The sequence below is a fragment of the Podarcis liolepis genome (assembly GCF_965112155.1).
Source record: "Podarcis liolepis genome assembly, chromosome: Z".
NCBI classification, from domain to species: Eukaryota; Metazoa; Chordata; class Lepidosauria; order Squamata; family Lacertidae; genus Podarcis; species Podarcis liolepis.
This window is the reverse complement of record NC_139570.1, coordinates 3,818,673-3,834,315: the sequence shown is the minus strand read 5'-3', so window position 1 is coordinate 3,834,315 and position 15,643 is coordinate 3,818,673. Positions and strand designations below refer to the sequence as shown.

General features: G+C 50.9%; 1 protein-coding gene across 15 annotated transcripts in view; it reads left to right on the top strand.

Moving 5' to 3' along the window:
* Positions 1-15,643, top strand: part of DLG3 (discs large MAGUK scaffold protein 3) — a 119,849-nt gene that overhangs the window by 29,803 nt on the left and 74,403 nt on the right. For 4 of the 15 annotated variants that reach the window (XM_083486340.1, XM_083486352.1, XM_083486337.1 and 1 more), the window contains exon 1: positions 8,029-8,940. The exons of the other annotated variants lie outside the window; for them this stretch is intronic. Coding sequence is in view for 3 of the 4 variants with exons in the window: in XM_083486352.1 (XP_083342478.1) it covers positions 8,575-8,940 (366 nt within the window). In the remaining variant the exon portion in view is untranslated. Of the gene's footprint in view, positions 1-8,028; positions 8,941-15,643 lie in introns of those variants that run through there. 15 annotated transcript variants of the gene reach the window in all.

Genomic DNA, 15,643 nt, shown 5'->3' with positions numbered 1-15,643 from the left:
TTCTGTTGCAAGTCGCCTGGAAATCTATGGGATCGAGTGACCAACAAGTCTAATACTAATGATATCAATAATATTAATATTTCTTACAAGCCTAACTTCAACAAGATTGAAGAGCAGTGAGGACAGCACTCTATGGGTGCCATGGAAGGCTCATATGCCCCACATTATCAACCCATGCAATGCATCACCTAGTGAATGGCCCAGCTGCCTCCATGTTATCAGAGGGCCCTGGTCAGTGTCAGCAATGAACCGGTCCAGGCCTCCCTTGCTGCCTCCCTTACACCTGAGGAGCCTCATCTCAGTGGTAGGTGATGATAACGACCACTCCTTACGTGCATTTATGCCAAGAAATGGGGAGATGAGAGAGTAAGAGCAGGTCCTCTTTACACTGCTTTTCTGGAAATAACAGCACATAATGGTTGGGTGCTTCAATGGTAGAGCATCTCCTTTGCATGCAGAAAGGCTCAGATTCAATCCCTGGCAGCTCCAGGTGTGGCTGGGAGAAAACCCTTGTCTATAAACCTGAAGTGCTGCTTCCAGTCAGGGCAGGCAGTACTGGGCTAGATGGATCAATGACTTGAATGGCTATAAGGCAGCTGCTTATATTCACAGCTAACACAGATTTGCATTGTATTTTGGCAGGCAGTTATTGGGTGACAAATTAACTGCAGCTCTTGCTGTTTTATCCTAATTCTACCAGCCATGGGGAGCAGAGCTCCAGAGACATGTGTGTAGCCCACAAAAGCAGGTTGTTTTGTGAGAATCTGAAGTAGCCTTGCAACATTGGTTTTGCCCTGGACTAAATTTGCTGTGGTGCTAAGAAGTATGAAAAGTGACGCCACAACTAAAAATACACTTTGGGGCTTAATTGCTAGGAGGAAACCCCCGTGTAGTGCAGGGCTTCTGTGCAGATGTTGTCCACTTCTTACTACCAGCTGCAAACTGCAGCTGGAAGCTGAACACATGTGAACATCTGCAAACCAACCAGAGATGCTCTTCCACACCACCAAGATGGAGCAGGCAAGCCCTGCTGGTGTCAACTTTGTATGCAGTTTGAGAGGAGTAGCTACAAAGGAATCTTAAAAATAGTGAGCAGTACGAAAACAGGTCAAACTCAAAATATGGTTATTTCATTTCTGCATGTGATAGTTGCCTACGTGTGGGGTGCTTCATGTGCCTCACAGCTTCTGCATCCAGGCTATCACACCTTGTCGAATTTGTCTGAGAAAGCTGAGAAAGCAATGCGGGTCAGTGGTTAAAGTGCTGCACCTAGGAGACTTAGGTGCAAACCTCCACTTAGCCGTGGAATTTCAGTGGGGTGTGGAACCCTCTTCGTAATCCGATGTGGGAATGTTGGGAAACGAATAGGACTGGAGAAGTTAGAAGCCCAAATTGACAGTTTTGTGACCCGAGTCCTTTAATTCTTCCTCAATCACATTTTCCCCATCTTCCTCCCCACCCCCACTCCCCACCACGTTCCTCAGGATGAGCAGGGAGCTTGCAGCTGCTGAGTTAAAATTAAACTTGTGTAGATTAGCAGCTTGGCCCAACGCCCTCACCTCCCTCTGCGCACCCTCCCTGCATCTCTCTGGCATCCTCATCTAGCCTCACCCTCCTCCTCACCATCACAGCCTTCGCGTCCTCTGTGGGCTGAGGATTTCCTCCCCACTCCCCAAAACAACAACAACCCACGACTGATACCTATACCAGGACTCTCGAAATAACGCAAAAGCAACCGCAGGCTAGGCTAAAAGGGATTTTCCTTTTGTGGATCACCACAAAGGAAATGGAAGGCCAGCGTAATTACCGGTAACTCCAAAGTAGAGAGAGAAACAGTGGTAACCTCCCCAGGGGTGGCACACTCAGAAGTGGCACAGTAGGCATTAGCTGAGGGTGCTCCCCCATTCATTCACAGGAGCCTCCTGGGTTTTCTACAGTGAGGAGGTAGACTCAGTGAGCGAGGAGCACTTCCCCTACCCTGCACCTGAGTATCTATCTCAGGTGTGGGGGAACTTTTCAGCTCTCCAGCAGGTGCCAGGGATGATGGGAGTTGCAGCTTAGCCACATCTGGAGGGCTGGAATTTTCCCCATACCTAATCGATATGGTGCTTGGTGTCTGGCAAAAGAGTGGCATTATTTGTGAGCCTAGGCCCCCTTCCTGGAGATTTCTGAATTCCTTTCCATCCCATGGGAAACCAAGAGGTTGTCTTTCTGGGGCCTCCTTGCAGCAGCAGAGCTTAGAGTTTGAATTGTGCTCTGCTGCTCCCTTTGATATACATATCCATGTCTGCTGGAGGGGTAACTCAGCCTGTCACCGCAAAAACAGCAAATGGTCTTGTGGCAGCTTCTAGCATACACAGTTTTGCAGGACTGTAATCACGAAATAGTAAATCTGTGTCATCTTTAAGGTGTGCCACAGTACTCTTTGTTGTTTTATTCACACCTGTGATATCAGGTGAAAATGCTGTTGCAATTCATTTTATTATTTATTAAAAAAATTATGTGCTATCCTTCAGCAAAAATGATCACAGGGTGGTGGGTTGTTTTTTTTAAGTGCTACGGAAACATAATAATCTACAGTATATTTTGGAATACTGTTTGTTTGCCTCCTTGCTGTGCATTGGGACACTTGCAATAGTCAAATTTTGCATGATGGCTCCTGAAATCAAGGTGGAGGTTTTTGGCTTAGTTTGGATGCAATTGGATGCCAGCTTGAATCAAAATGGCTAGCTAAACCTCCAAAAGTTGCACTGATCTTAAGCACTGATTGCAAAACTGCACTGGGGTTTTTTGGGGGTGGGGGGGCGTTTCTTATAATTTCCAAGGAACGCTGGGTTTGAGGCTGGCACTAATACATAATAAACAGAAACGTTAAAGTAATTCTCATAAAATTGTATAATTAGCGACATCATAAAAATCCCCACTGCTGTTTTATGCAGCTTCTTCCTCCATGTATCCACATGGCACATTCAGGAATGTGTGTTGGTCCCTGGGCTGGACTGCGAGGCGGCTGTCAAATGCACAGCTATTGCTTCTGATGAGAAATGTACCCTTCATAACAGACTTATTAGAGGCTAAGCTGCACACATGGCATAGCTGGGGAAAGATTTAGCCAAACCTCCTTTTCCAAGGTAACAGTGGCAGAATATTTCTTCTGCAAGCAACAGAAAACCTAAAAATGGTTTCTAGGGCCTGGGTGCCTTTAAGAACTGTTGGCTGCTGCAATTCCAGTTCTCCTGCTGATTGGCTAGCAGGTGAGTGGGCAGGGAAGAGGAGGGAGCAGCCATTCAGAAATCTGCTGCATTAAGTCCCTTATTTAAAGGAGAAAGAGCAGGGGGTGGCTGAAGGAACAGCCTAGCTCTCCATTGCTACTCTGCTCCCCTCCCATTCACTGTTGGCCTGGCTGCATTCCCAAAGGTCTGTGTGACATTGCCACACCAGTTTTATCATCCCAGAATACAGACAACAGCTTGCTGGGGAATGTTCTGGGGCTGTAGGGCTGCTCTGGGACTGCCCGGGGGAAGGGCCAATTTTCCCTAAAATTCTGAGTGGTGGATGAGCACATCCTCCAGAGACACCCACCGTTAGAGGCAGACTGCCTCTCAGCACCAGCAGCTGGGAACCACAGGGAGGGAGAGTTGCTGTTGCACTCAGATTCCTGCTTGTTAGCTTTCCACAGGCATCTAGATGGTTGACCACTGTGAGCACAGGGTGTTAGACTAGGTGCCCACCCGCTTAGCCTGATCCAGAAGGGCTTTTCTTTTCTTTTCTTTTCTTTTCTTTTCTTTTCTTTTCTTTTCTTTTCTTTTCTTTCTTTTCTTACTTTCTCTTCTTAAGACAGGTGGCACCTTAAAGCCTCAGCCCATCACATTGGAAGCCTCTGGCTGGCTAAGCCTGTGAGGTGTCTGTTGCATTATATGAACATTGAGGATTTGCAGTAGTATTTCGCTTTCCCTCTAAGTTGAAACCCGGGAAGTTTTACAGTATCGCTTTCTACTCAAAGCATCTCTCTTGCAGCCATGTGTGTCAGTTTTGGGAGGGCACAGGAAGGTAAAAGGCAAACTTAGGCTCACTTGCACCCTTGGTGAGGTGCTATATCAGCCTCCTCCTCCCTTGTGCCCTTGAGAAGGAAGGAGCTCTGCCAAGGCACCCAAAGGAGCTTGGGCATCTTGCCTGGCCACCCAGAGCAGTGGAAGAATGGTCTGGGGAGCATGCAGGTGGGGGGGGGCTCCTAGCCACTATGAGCCACAGTGGAGAGGTATGAATTTTGCACATCTGCTGCAGGCCTGCACCCTTGGTGGGGGCCAACCTAGGCTACCCTTAGGTACACCTCTGGCATCAGACCCTTCTTTGGGGGTAAGATTGTGAGCTGAGACAACTCACCTCCTTTCTGTCCTCTTTTTCCAGGTTTCATTCTTTCCACCCTTTGTGATTTGGCCCCTGTTTCCAAGCACCTTAGGAATGTGATGTATTGCCCAACAATCCAGCAGGGAAGGTCAAGCAACCCCCCCTCCCCCAACAGTATGGAAGCTGGTAGCTCTTTTCCTTGAAGCATGATATGGAAGCAGTAGCTTATGCACAAGAGGAAACTGCTACAGAAGAGGGTTAGCTCTGTGGTAGAGCATCTGTTTTGCATGCAAAAGGTCCCAGGTTCAGTTCCCAGCATCTCCAGGCAGTGAACTGATTCTGCTGAGTGGGGCCCTGGGCTTGTGCCCCAGATTCCTGATCTGACACCACCAGTTCACCCCACCCCACCTCCACCACCACCCTTTCCATATTCTAAATGTGGGTCTAGGTTGAGCTAGATCGGACATAGGCAGACTCGGCCCTCCAGATGTTTTGGGACTACAACTCCCATCATTCCTGACCACTGGTCCTGTTAGCTAGGGATTATGAGAGTTGTAGTCCCAAAACATCTGGAGGGACGAGTTTGCCTATGCCTGAGCTGGATGGAAGAGGCAGTTGGAATAAAAGCCTTGGAGTTGGTCCTAGCTAATGTCCGAAAATGGTGCCTTTTCATTATTATTTTTAATAAATATTTTTTATTAAATTTTCCATAAAAAAACACTTTTACAAAATTATACATCCATTTTTAACTTAAACCCGTTTTTTCCAGAACTTCTCTCAGCTTGTCTGATAATTTTCCGTTTATTTTTTATCCTCATCTCACATTTCCCAATATTATATTGCACTCAAATACTCTTAATCACATCATATTTTTTAAACAATATTTCTAACAGTAATTTCACAGAGCTTCTTGAAAGCCAACGAACGTTATTTGCTCATCACAGAAATTTTTGATATACTCTGAAAATTTCTTCCAGTCCTCGGAGAATCTCTGGTCACGTTGGTTCCTAATTCTCCCTGTCAATCTGTCCATTTCTGCGTATTCCATCAGTTTCATCCTCCATTCTTCTTTCGTGGGCATCTCTTCCTATTTCCATTTCTGTGCCAGCAAAATTCTGGCTGCTGTTACTGCATACAAAACTAATTTCACATCTTTTTTACTAATTTCATTATCCAGTATTCCCAACAAGAGAGCTTCTGGTTTTTTAACAAAAGTATATTTCAGCATTTTCTTTAACTCATTATAGATCATCTCCCAGAAGCGTTTTACCTTCTTACATTCCCACCACATATGGTAAAATGTTCCTTCTGTCTCCTTACACTTCCAACATTTATTACACACTTTATACATTTTACCCAGTTTTACTGGTGTTATATACCATCTATATAACATCTTCATAACATTTTCCTTAATCGTTGTACAAGCTGTAAACTTTAACCCATCCTTCCATAATTTAATGGTGCCTTTTCAAAGTCTTCATGGCTTAAGAGCACAACTATTCTATCCAAAACCCAAACAGGTTTATGGCCATGCACAGCCAACCTAGTGAGATGCAGTGTCGCCCAGTTTGCAAAGTAGAAACATCAATAAGTCACACCTTAAATCAGGGGCTTGCAGAACTTTAGCTTAGATGTTTTGGGGCTTTTTAGTTTAAACAAAAGGCAAGTGAGAGGCAACATGATAGAAATGTGTAAAATTGTGCATGGCGTTGAGAAGGTGGAATAGAGAAAAGCATCTCCATCCCCATCGTTTAGCCCGGACACTGAGGTCCACCTTTGAGGGTTTTCTGGCGGTTCCCTCACCAGGCCCTGTCAAATGTCAAGGTGATAAATAACTGTGTAACCTTTAGAAGACATCTGAAGGCAGCCCTGTATTGGGAAGTTTTTAATGTTTGACATATTGTGTGTGTGTGTGTTTATTCTGTTGGAAGCTCCCCAGAGTGTCTGGGGCAACCCAATCAGGTGAACAGGCTATAAGGAATCTGTTGTTGTTGTTGTTTATTTATATTATTATTATTATTATTATTATTATTATTATTATTATTATTATTATTATTATTATTAGAACTTGGGGCTATCCAGTGAAGTAGAATGTTGGAAGTTTGAAGATAGACAAAAGGAAATCCTTCTTTACACAGTGCACAGTTAAACTATGGAACTCTCTCCCACGGGCGGCAGTGATGGCCACCAATTTGGGTGGTTTTTATAAGAGGATGAGAGAAATTGGTTCTACCTGCGCTCTCAGAGGCAGCAATGCTTCTGAATTCCAGTTGTTGCAGAGAATGTTGTTGCACTCAGGTCCTGCTCGTGTGCTTCCCATAGGCCTCTGTGAGCACAGGATGTTGGGCTAGATGAGCCATTGGTCTGATCCAGCCATGGGTGTAGCCAGGATTTGTTTTAGGGGGGCAAGCTTTATATGCTGGGTGGGCAAAACCAAGTTATCTGCAATGCAATTGTTCTGTTAGTTAAGTATTTATTTACTTAATTTAGGAGAGACAGCTGCCCCCCCCCTGGCTACACCCATGGATCCAGCTGGCTCTTCTTACAGTCTTAAAAGTTAATCACGCAGATCTCAGCTTTTGTGGGGCCAGCTTCCGACATTATGGAATGGTGATTTGCTTCTTTCCCACTCACACCTACTAAGCGAGAAGAGGATTGGAGAAGAAATGCAAGCAGGTGGGCTGAAAATGGGAGGTGTTTTTCTGGTAGGTGGGGGAAGAATATGCAGGGAGGTCTGTGCTGAGTGAAGAAATGCCACCTTTTTGACTACTAGCAGGCCTAGGGTTTTTTTTTGGGGGGGGCAACTAAGCCCATAGATGCAACCTCTGGAGGGAACCGTGGGCTAACCCTGGGCAAAAGGGTAGTTAAGGCTTGCAAGTCAGAATGGAGGAATGAACACTGTGTCCTGGCATAGGAGATCAGAATGCAATAGGGCAGGCCTAGGGATGTGGAAGCTTTAGATTGTTGAAGGGGGTGGGGGAGGGTGGACTAGTCTTAGTCCCAGGACTAGTTCTCTGCACAGATTTGTTTGTTCCATTAAATATTCTATATGTGACCACTGGATAGATCAGACCACTGGATAGATGTTAGAGCATGGTGCTGATAACATCAAGGGCACAGGTTCGATCATTGTACGGGACAGCTGCATATTCCTGCACTGCAGGGGGCTGGACTAAAAATGATCCTCAGGTTCCCATCCAACGCTGTGATTCTATGTATCCCACCTTTCCTGCAAGGAGCCCAAGGCAAATAGTTCCCTTCCTCCATTTTGTCCCACAACAACCCTGGAAGGCAGGTCAGACTGGTCCAGATTCACCCAGCGAGCTGTCCCTGGGCTTCTGGTCTGACTGATCCCTACCTTGCATTGCAGTCCCGTAAACCCACTTGGAACCCGAGGTCCTAATATGCTTAAGAACCCAGCTTGGTGCAGCGGGTTAGAATTCCCTATGAAGACCTGAGAAGTCAAATTCCCTCCCCCGGGGCAGTGACGGCAGAGCTGGCTGGGTGGCCTTGAGGCAGTAGCCTTATCTCAGGCTGACGTACCTCACAAGGCTGTAGTGAAGATAAAACGCGTGTGGGGGTTGGTTGGAGAAGCGAGAAATGTCAAGCTAAGGGAAACCTCGGCGGGCTGCCTCTGTGCCTTTAAGGACTCTTCCCCCCCCCCATTAACATTCTCGGCGCTGCCGCGGTCCCGTGCTCTCATTGGCTGCGGCGCGCAGAACGGGGAGGCTGGCGAGCCAGGGATGCGCTCGCCTCCTTCCTTTCCCGTCTAGGGACCGAACGCAGCATCAGCACCGTCCTCAGCATCCTCGCCATCCTACGGCCCGGGTGAAGCCGCCGCTGCCTCGCAGCAGCGCCTGCCTTGGCGCCTGACCTCGCTTGCTTTGCCTGGGCCACCGAGCCACGCAGCAGCGGCAGACGACACGCAAGGGGAGGCTGCCGCTGCCGCTTCAGTGAAACCTCTCCTTTTTATTCCTCCGGCTTGGCAGGGGCTGAAGGGCTGGGCGATGCGGCGATGCCGCCGCGATGATGCGCTGACGACGCTGCGCCTTCGGAACTAACCGGGGTGTGCGCGCTCGCTGCTTGCCCTCCCCCCGCGCCGCGAGGAGGAAGAGGAGGCGGAGGGGAGGCGGTGGTGGCGGTGGCGGTGGGGGGCTCTCCCCCCATCCTCCCCATTGTTTCTGGGTTGCTGCGCGTAGGCAGGCTCGGCTGGACGGCGACGCCAAGATGCACAAGCACCACCACTGCTGCCGGTGCCCGGAATGCTACGAGGTGACGAGGATGGCGGCTCTCCGGCGCATGGAGCCCCCCAGCTACGGCGAGTGGCAGCAGCAGGAGCAGCAGTACGCGGGCGGGTATGGGGGCTACGGCTCGCAGACCCTGCCCTCGCAGGCAGGGGGCGCCACCCCCACAGCCCGCGGCAAGGGCAAGCTCATCCCCACCTCCCGCTGCGACAACGCGCCCCCTGCGCCCCCGAAGCAGGGCCCGACCAAGAGCTGCGGAGGAGGTGGAGGTGGGACCCCCAAGATGAACGGAGGCAGCCCCGGCTGGTGGCCCGAGTGTACCTGCTCGAACCGCGACTGGTATGAACAGGTGGGTGACTCTTCGGAAGAGGAGAAAAAGGCAGGGCAAGGCGCTAGTCCGGAGAATGGCATCCCTGCCAGGCGGAAGGGGGCTTTTCTTTTGGGCACATGGCTTACCCACGGCGCCACGGTTTGTGCTACCCTTACTAGCGTGCCCGGGAGCGCACCCGCACACCCAATCAGCTGCGGGCACCTCTTTGCCCCAGTGCTCCATGTCTATCTCCTTCTTATATAATCCAGCTGAGGCTCTTGCCCCTTTTCCCATCTCCCGGCTCCTTCTCCAAGAACCTGGAAGACACCCCCTTCCTTATTTGCCTCCTGCACCGGCAGCCACCCCCACCCCGCGCACACCCCAGCCAGCTGAGAAAATGGATGGAGCCCGCATGCTTTGCGAGGCAATAAAATGGAGGCTGGGTTTGTCCACCACCTTTCCTGAGCCTGCTACGGTCTCCGGGCTGTCATCACCACCTCCCACTCGAGGTCGTCTGGCTTCTGCCAGCCTCCGAGCGGGGGTCAGAATGTGCCAGGGCGGGTGAGCAGGTGGGCCAGGCAGATGCACTCCGATGACCCATCCGCCCCCGCTGTATTCTTCATCCCAAACCCACGCATCCACCTTGGCAACGGAGACCCCTGCTTTGCCTAATCCCATTTCTCCATGTTTTCTCCTGGCGTTTGTACCCTCAATGTGCCCCATTGCCATAGGTCTAAGTGCCTGGAGGACCACACTGGGGGAATGTGGTGTGTGTGTGTCGGGGGGGGGGTGCCTTCTGCCTCCCCCTCTCCCGTTTGGCTGTCAGATGGATTTCAGGAAGTGCAAGCATCCCTCCCAAGATGGCAGTGATAAGATGCGCGCGGGTGGGGTGGGGGGGATAGAGAGAGAATGAGAACAGCTCTTCTGCTGATATTGCTGTCCAACCGAGCAGTGCTGGTCAAAGAACGCTGCCAGGAAAGAAAGAAAGAAAGAAAGAAAGAAAGAAAGAAAGAAAGAAAGAAAGAAAGAAAGAAAGAAAGAAAGAAAGAAAGAGCCAGATCTGATTGCCTAAAGAAACATGCCCCCCCCCCCCCAGCCATCCATCAGGCAGAGCGAGGGCTGGCCCTGGTCGTGCACGCTGCATGCACAGTACGCGACGCGAGGATGTGCGCTGCGCCTGAGCATGTGCTGGACCGGAGCAGGCAGAATTGCTCACTGGGGTGTAGTGCGTGTAGGCAGTGCGCTCTGCTAAGCTGCCTCAGACAAGGAAGGAGCGAGCGCCAAGCATCTCTCTCCCTCTTTCTCCTCCTCTGCCGCGCCAGGCTGACAGTCAGTGGGGAGCAGAGCCCGGGGGCGGCTGCTGGTTGGTATTACCTGTAATTGCTTGCCAAGCATCAGAGAGAGAGAGAGAATGTGCGCGCGTGTTTGGGGAAGGGGTGTCGCTCCCTCTTAGGCAAAAAGGGAAGGTGGAGCTTTGCCCCTCACTGCCCCCTTTCTGCCACACGTGCTCAGAAGCGTGTGTGTGTGTGTGTGTGTGTGCGCGCGCGCGCGCGCAGGCGTGCATGCGCGGGCAGAAGGCTATTTCCAGGGTATGATGATGGTGGTGATGATGATGATGATATGTGCATGCCCTCCGCCTGCTGGGAGCCTCTGACACAGAGCCAGAACCTCCACAAGTTCCTTTCTGCCCCGCTCAAAAGTCAAGCGTATGCTTTGCTCCCAAACACCGCCTCCTCCTCCTCTGCAGCTATGCAGCCTTCCCACCCGCTCTCAGAAGGGGGGTAGGGGTGGACAACACCCCTCTGAGCACCGACTCCCCTCATGGACCCGGTTATCACCCAGGGCTCCCCTTTTCTGGCCTGTGGTTTGCAGCGGAGCAGCAGAGGCATGTGAGCGAAATCTCTCGCATATGCCGAGCTCTGAAAGCGCAGCGTGGCGGTCCTGAGGCCCACCTCTCGGGCGGCTCCTGTGCCCCACTGGAGTTGATGTCAGCAAGCCTTGTTCATCTATCAACCCTGTAACATGGGGTCGGGCAGGGAAGAAGAGGTATTTCATCTTCTGCAGTGTTACTTTTAAACATGCCCTCCCATAGGAATATTCCCTCCCTCCCTTATCCTTAGGGAAATTCTGCAGTCGGGCATGCCAGGTTCTGCAAGCAGAATTAAGTTACGTAAAAAGCCGCCTTATGCGGAGTTAGACCATTAGTTCATCCAGTTCAGGATTGTCTACTCTGACTGGCAGTGACTCTCCAAGGTTTCAGGCTGGGGACATAAGAAGCACTACCTGGAGACTGAGGATTGAACGGGGGGGGGGCATTCTGCATGCAGAGCAGATGCTCTAACACTGAGCTATTTACAGAAGTGATTCCAATGGGAAGAGAGCATGGCCTTATCACAGAGCTGTCGCCACTGCACTTTCAGCCCCATCCAGCTTTGTGGGAGGAGGGGGGCCGGTTGCTGCTGCTAGGGAGTGGACAGACACTTTGCCACTGTTGGCAAGCCAACCTGGAGGGGGGCACAGGTGATGTGATAGAAAGGGGAAGCAGACCCAAAAGAAAGCTGCTTGTGTGTGCGCATCTATGTTTGTCCTGGAATGTATGCGAGTCCAAGGCATTTGTAATAGCTTAATTAGGTATCTGTGCTTGATATCAATTAGCTCGCCCCCTCCCCCATTAATGTGTGTGCATAGGTTTGTGCATGGGGTCCTAAATATGGGGCAACCAGAGAAGGTTGGCAGTGAATGACAACTGTTAGGATCCCTGCCTGCTGCTTGGATCCCAGGAGGTGGGGTGGGGTGTCAGAGCACCAGGTGGAGATGGAACTGCTTTTGCCTCCCACCTCCTCCAATGCGGGTCTCTTTCTGAAATGCTGTTTTCAGCCAGATGTTGGCCCAGAAGTTCTGACATTTTTACCCACCTAAGGAGACAACTCAAATATGTTCATGATGCTACAGTATATTGTACCTCCATCCTCAGAAGCAGTATACCTTATGAATACCATTTTCCTGGGGAGCAACAGCAGTAGAAAGCTATTGCCCTACTTGTGGGCTTCCCACCCTTAAGCACCTCAATAGGGACAAGCCCCTCTTGCTCAGCCCTTTAACACCGAAGGTGCATATTTTTAGAATCCCATCTTATTCTTGTGATTGTTCTGAATGATTTTTAATGTTGCATTTTAAATCGTTGTCACCCATCTCGGTTAGCTCAGTTGGTTAGATCGTGGTGCTGATAACGCCAAGGTCACAGGTTTGAGCCCCGTATGGGTGCATATTCCTGCATTGCAGTGGATTGATGATCCATGGGGCCCCTTCCAACTCTATGATTCACACAATTTATTCTCGTGATTGCAATTTGTTCTGAATGGTTTTCAATGTTGCATTTTAAATTGTTGTGACCCACCTTGGGAATTTGGGGTGAAGGGTGGGTAAGTAATGGTGATGGTGGTGGTGATGATGGCAGCTTTGTCTACAGTGACTGACACCAGTTCTACCTGGAGGTTGAACCTGGGACCTTCTGCATGCAAAGCAGGTGCTCTGTCACTGAGCTAGGACTCCTCCCCTGAAAAACAAAGCAAGATTCCACTCTGCATGGTTCTGAAAAAAGGGTTGATTTAAACAGGGGCATAGGAAGCTGCTACTGAGCCAGACCCTTGATCCATCTAGCTCCATATTGTCTACACGGACTGGCAGTGGCTCTCCAGGGTTTCAGGCAAGGGTTTCCTTTCAGCCCTACCTGGAAATGCCAGGGATTGAAAATGGGGCCTTCTGCATGAAAAGCAGGTGCTCTGACACTATGTTGGTCTGGATTGGTCTAATCTAGTGGGGCTCTTCTTATGGTGGAAGTTAGACTATGCCTGCACTAATTTTAACACATACTGATTTTTTTCTACTGTGGATGAAATAGTCTCATGTCCTTGTATCAAAAACAGGCAGCCAAAATGTAAAAAAGCTGAACTGGCTAGTAGCTGATCCTTAAGACTCTGGAGGGGGCACACCTTGACCACCTCGACATGTGGACATGGAGCACAGGACACTGCCTTAAACTGAATCAAGCCATACCTAGCCCAGTGTTTTCTACACTGACTGGCAGCAACTCTCCAGGGTTTCAGACAGGCAAGATTTCCAGAAGGGACACCAGGAGCCTTGAAGATGCCCATCAACAACTAGCATCTAAACAGGAGACCTGGTTGCTGTTCTCCCCATTGTGACAAGGCACATTTATTTATTTTGGTTTTTGTTTATGAATTTGCATCTATGTATAGAGGAGGAGCATAGGAAGCTGTCTTATACAGAGCCAGACCGTCGGCCCAGCCAGGTCAGCATCTCTATGCTAGACTGGCATTAGCCCTCCAAAGTTTCAAGCAAGGGATATTCCCAGCTCTGACTGGAGAGGCTGGGGTTGAACCTGTGGCCTTCTGCATACCAAGCAGGTGTTCTGCTGCTGAGCTATGGCCCAGGGCATCTGAGAGGAACATAGGGAAGCTGCCTTGTGCTGTCAGACATTTGGTCCTCCTAGACCAGCTATTATCTATGCTTGATTGGCAGTGGCTCTCCAGGGTTTTTTTTGGGGGGGGGGGAGGAACATCCCAGCCCAGCCTGGGGATGCCAAGAAATTAACCTGGGATTTTCTGCATGCAGAGCAAATGCTCTGCCACTGAGCAGCAGCCCTCCATGTGTGTGTGTGTGTAGGCAATATCTAGGTTATAAAGTTTGATTTCCCAGGAGTGGGTGGGTGGGGTGGGGTGGAGAAGAGCTGTCCCCCCCCCCCATTCTTCTGGTTCCAGTTGTTTAGCTGGTGCTCCAGCTGCGAAGTTCTTCAGGGGCAAGAGAGCAAAGGGAGCCTTGGGGATGTCTCAGGACACCTGAAAGCGACCGGCCTCTGAGGTTGCCTGAGGCAAAAGGAGTGGGTGGCGAAGTTAGGAATGTGACTTCAAAAAAGAAAAGAAAATTGGGGCGAGTGGAGGCGGCATTGGGGGATAGGAGAGGTGGCAAGGGGGTTCCTGGGGTATTAGAGACGGATGCGCCAGTGGGGGGGGGGGGCAGCAATGGGCAGCCAAGGGCGGCAGAGCTCATATCCATAGGAAAGTAACTGTGGGGAGGTGGGCGGGGTGGGAGAATGTGAAATTATGGGGACGGAGAAGCGCTGGAGGTGGGGAGGTTGGCAGGGGGAGGTTGCTATGGCTACTCCTGTTCTATTCGGGAGAGGAATTGAGTTTCATCCTGGCTCTGGGAGGCGGAGGCGGAGGAGGGAAGGGAGTTCTCAGAGGAGGATGTGGGAAGGAGGGAGCGCGGGGCGGGAAGGCGAATGGAGAAAGCAGCAGAGACTGGAGGTGGCGAGAGGTGGTGGGACGAAGCCCGAGTTTCCCGGCTGGCATGAGCGAAAGCCACGCGTTGGGCAGGGAGCGGTGCGGGACGCCAGGCTGCTTTGGCGGCGGCGCGGGGGCAGGGGGCGGAGCAAGAAGCCTCGCAGCAGCCTGGGCGGAGTGGGAGCTTCTCTTTCTCTGGTGCTGTCCAGCGCGCCTTGTGCCAGGCAGGGCGTCTGCCACCATGAGTTGGTTCTGGCAGTCACCGTGACGGAGGGTGGAAAAGCCCCCACAGCCTCTCCCGGCAAGCTATTTTTAGCGATGGTGGTTCGTTGAGCAGTGACAAAGGAATGTCGGCCCTGGGCCGCCCCTCCTCGCAGGCTTTTAAGCGCGCGCCTTGTGTCGTCTTCGAACTCCTGGTCGTGCCCCGGCCACGGGCCCCTTGCTGTCTAGGTCGTCTGCTTTGCTCCCCATAAGAGGCAGCGGTGGTCACCAGCTTGGATGACTTTTGGAGAAGGGGAAAGGATGGCCACCAACCTGGGCTTCTGTGTTCTCCTTTCAGGGGTGGAGGCAGAAAATGCTTCTGAATACCAGTTGCTCGAAACCCCCAAACAGGAGAGTTTGCTCTTGCTCTCAGGCCCTGTTTGCAGGCTTCTTCTCCCTGGCATCAGAGGTGTATTGGCAAGCTATGGGGCACTTCCTACCTGTAGGGTGCCACTGCACAGTTACTTGTGCTAAGTCGGCAGAGCATGGGAGGAGTATCTGGGGGGGTGCTTTTTGCAGCCTTTGCACCCCCTGCTTCAGCCATTCCCTTCTCTACCTGAGACAGAGATGGCAAACGTCTGTAGCTCTCCATGTGCTTCTGGAGATGAACTACCATAAGTCCCATAAGCAAGAATGGCCAAGGGTCAGGAAGGAAAGTGGAAATCCAGCAGTTTCTGGAGAGATACAGGTTTCCTAGCCAGGCTAAGAGCCTGTTCCCTAGCACACACAGAGTGAACGGACAGTCCCCACCTGCCTAACAGCAGCAGGTGTGGCTCTGTAGCTCCACCTCTTCTCTCCATGACACACCTGCTGTTCCATTTCTGTGATCACATAAAATATAACTTGCCCAGATTCTTACATGGGCAAGTTCTCACTACACCCCTCCCCTGAATCCTCACTTTAGCTCGTTCCAGCCTTAGCTGTGGGAATTGACCAAGGCCAGCCCAGTCATCACCATCACCATCTTCACGAACATCAATAATAATGTCTGCCCTTGTTTTGTGGAATAGTAGAGTGCTCTTGTGTTCAGGTCCAGCTTGTGGGCTTCCCACAGACATCTGGTTGGCCACTGTAAGAGGATGCTAGACCAGGGGTCAGCAACCTTTTTCAGTCATGGGCCGGTCCACTGTCCCTCAGACCATGTGGTGAACCGGAGTATATTGGGGGGGGGTGAACGA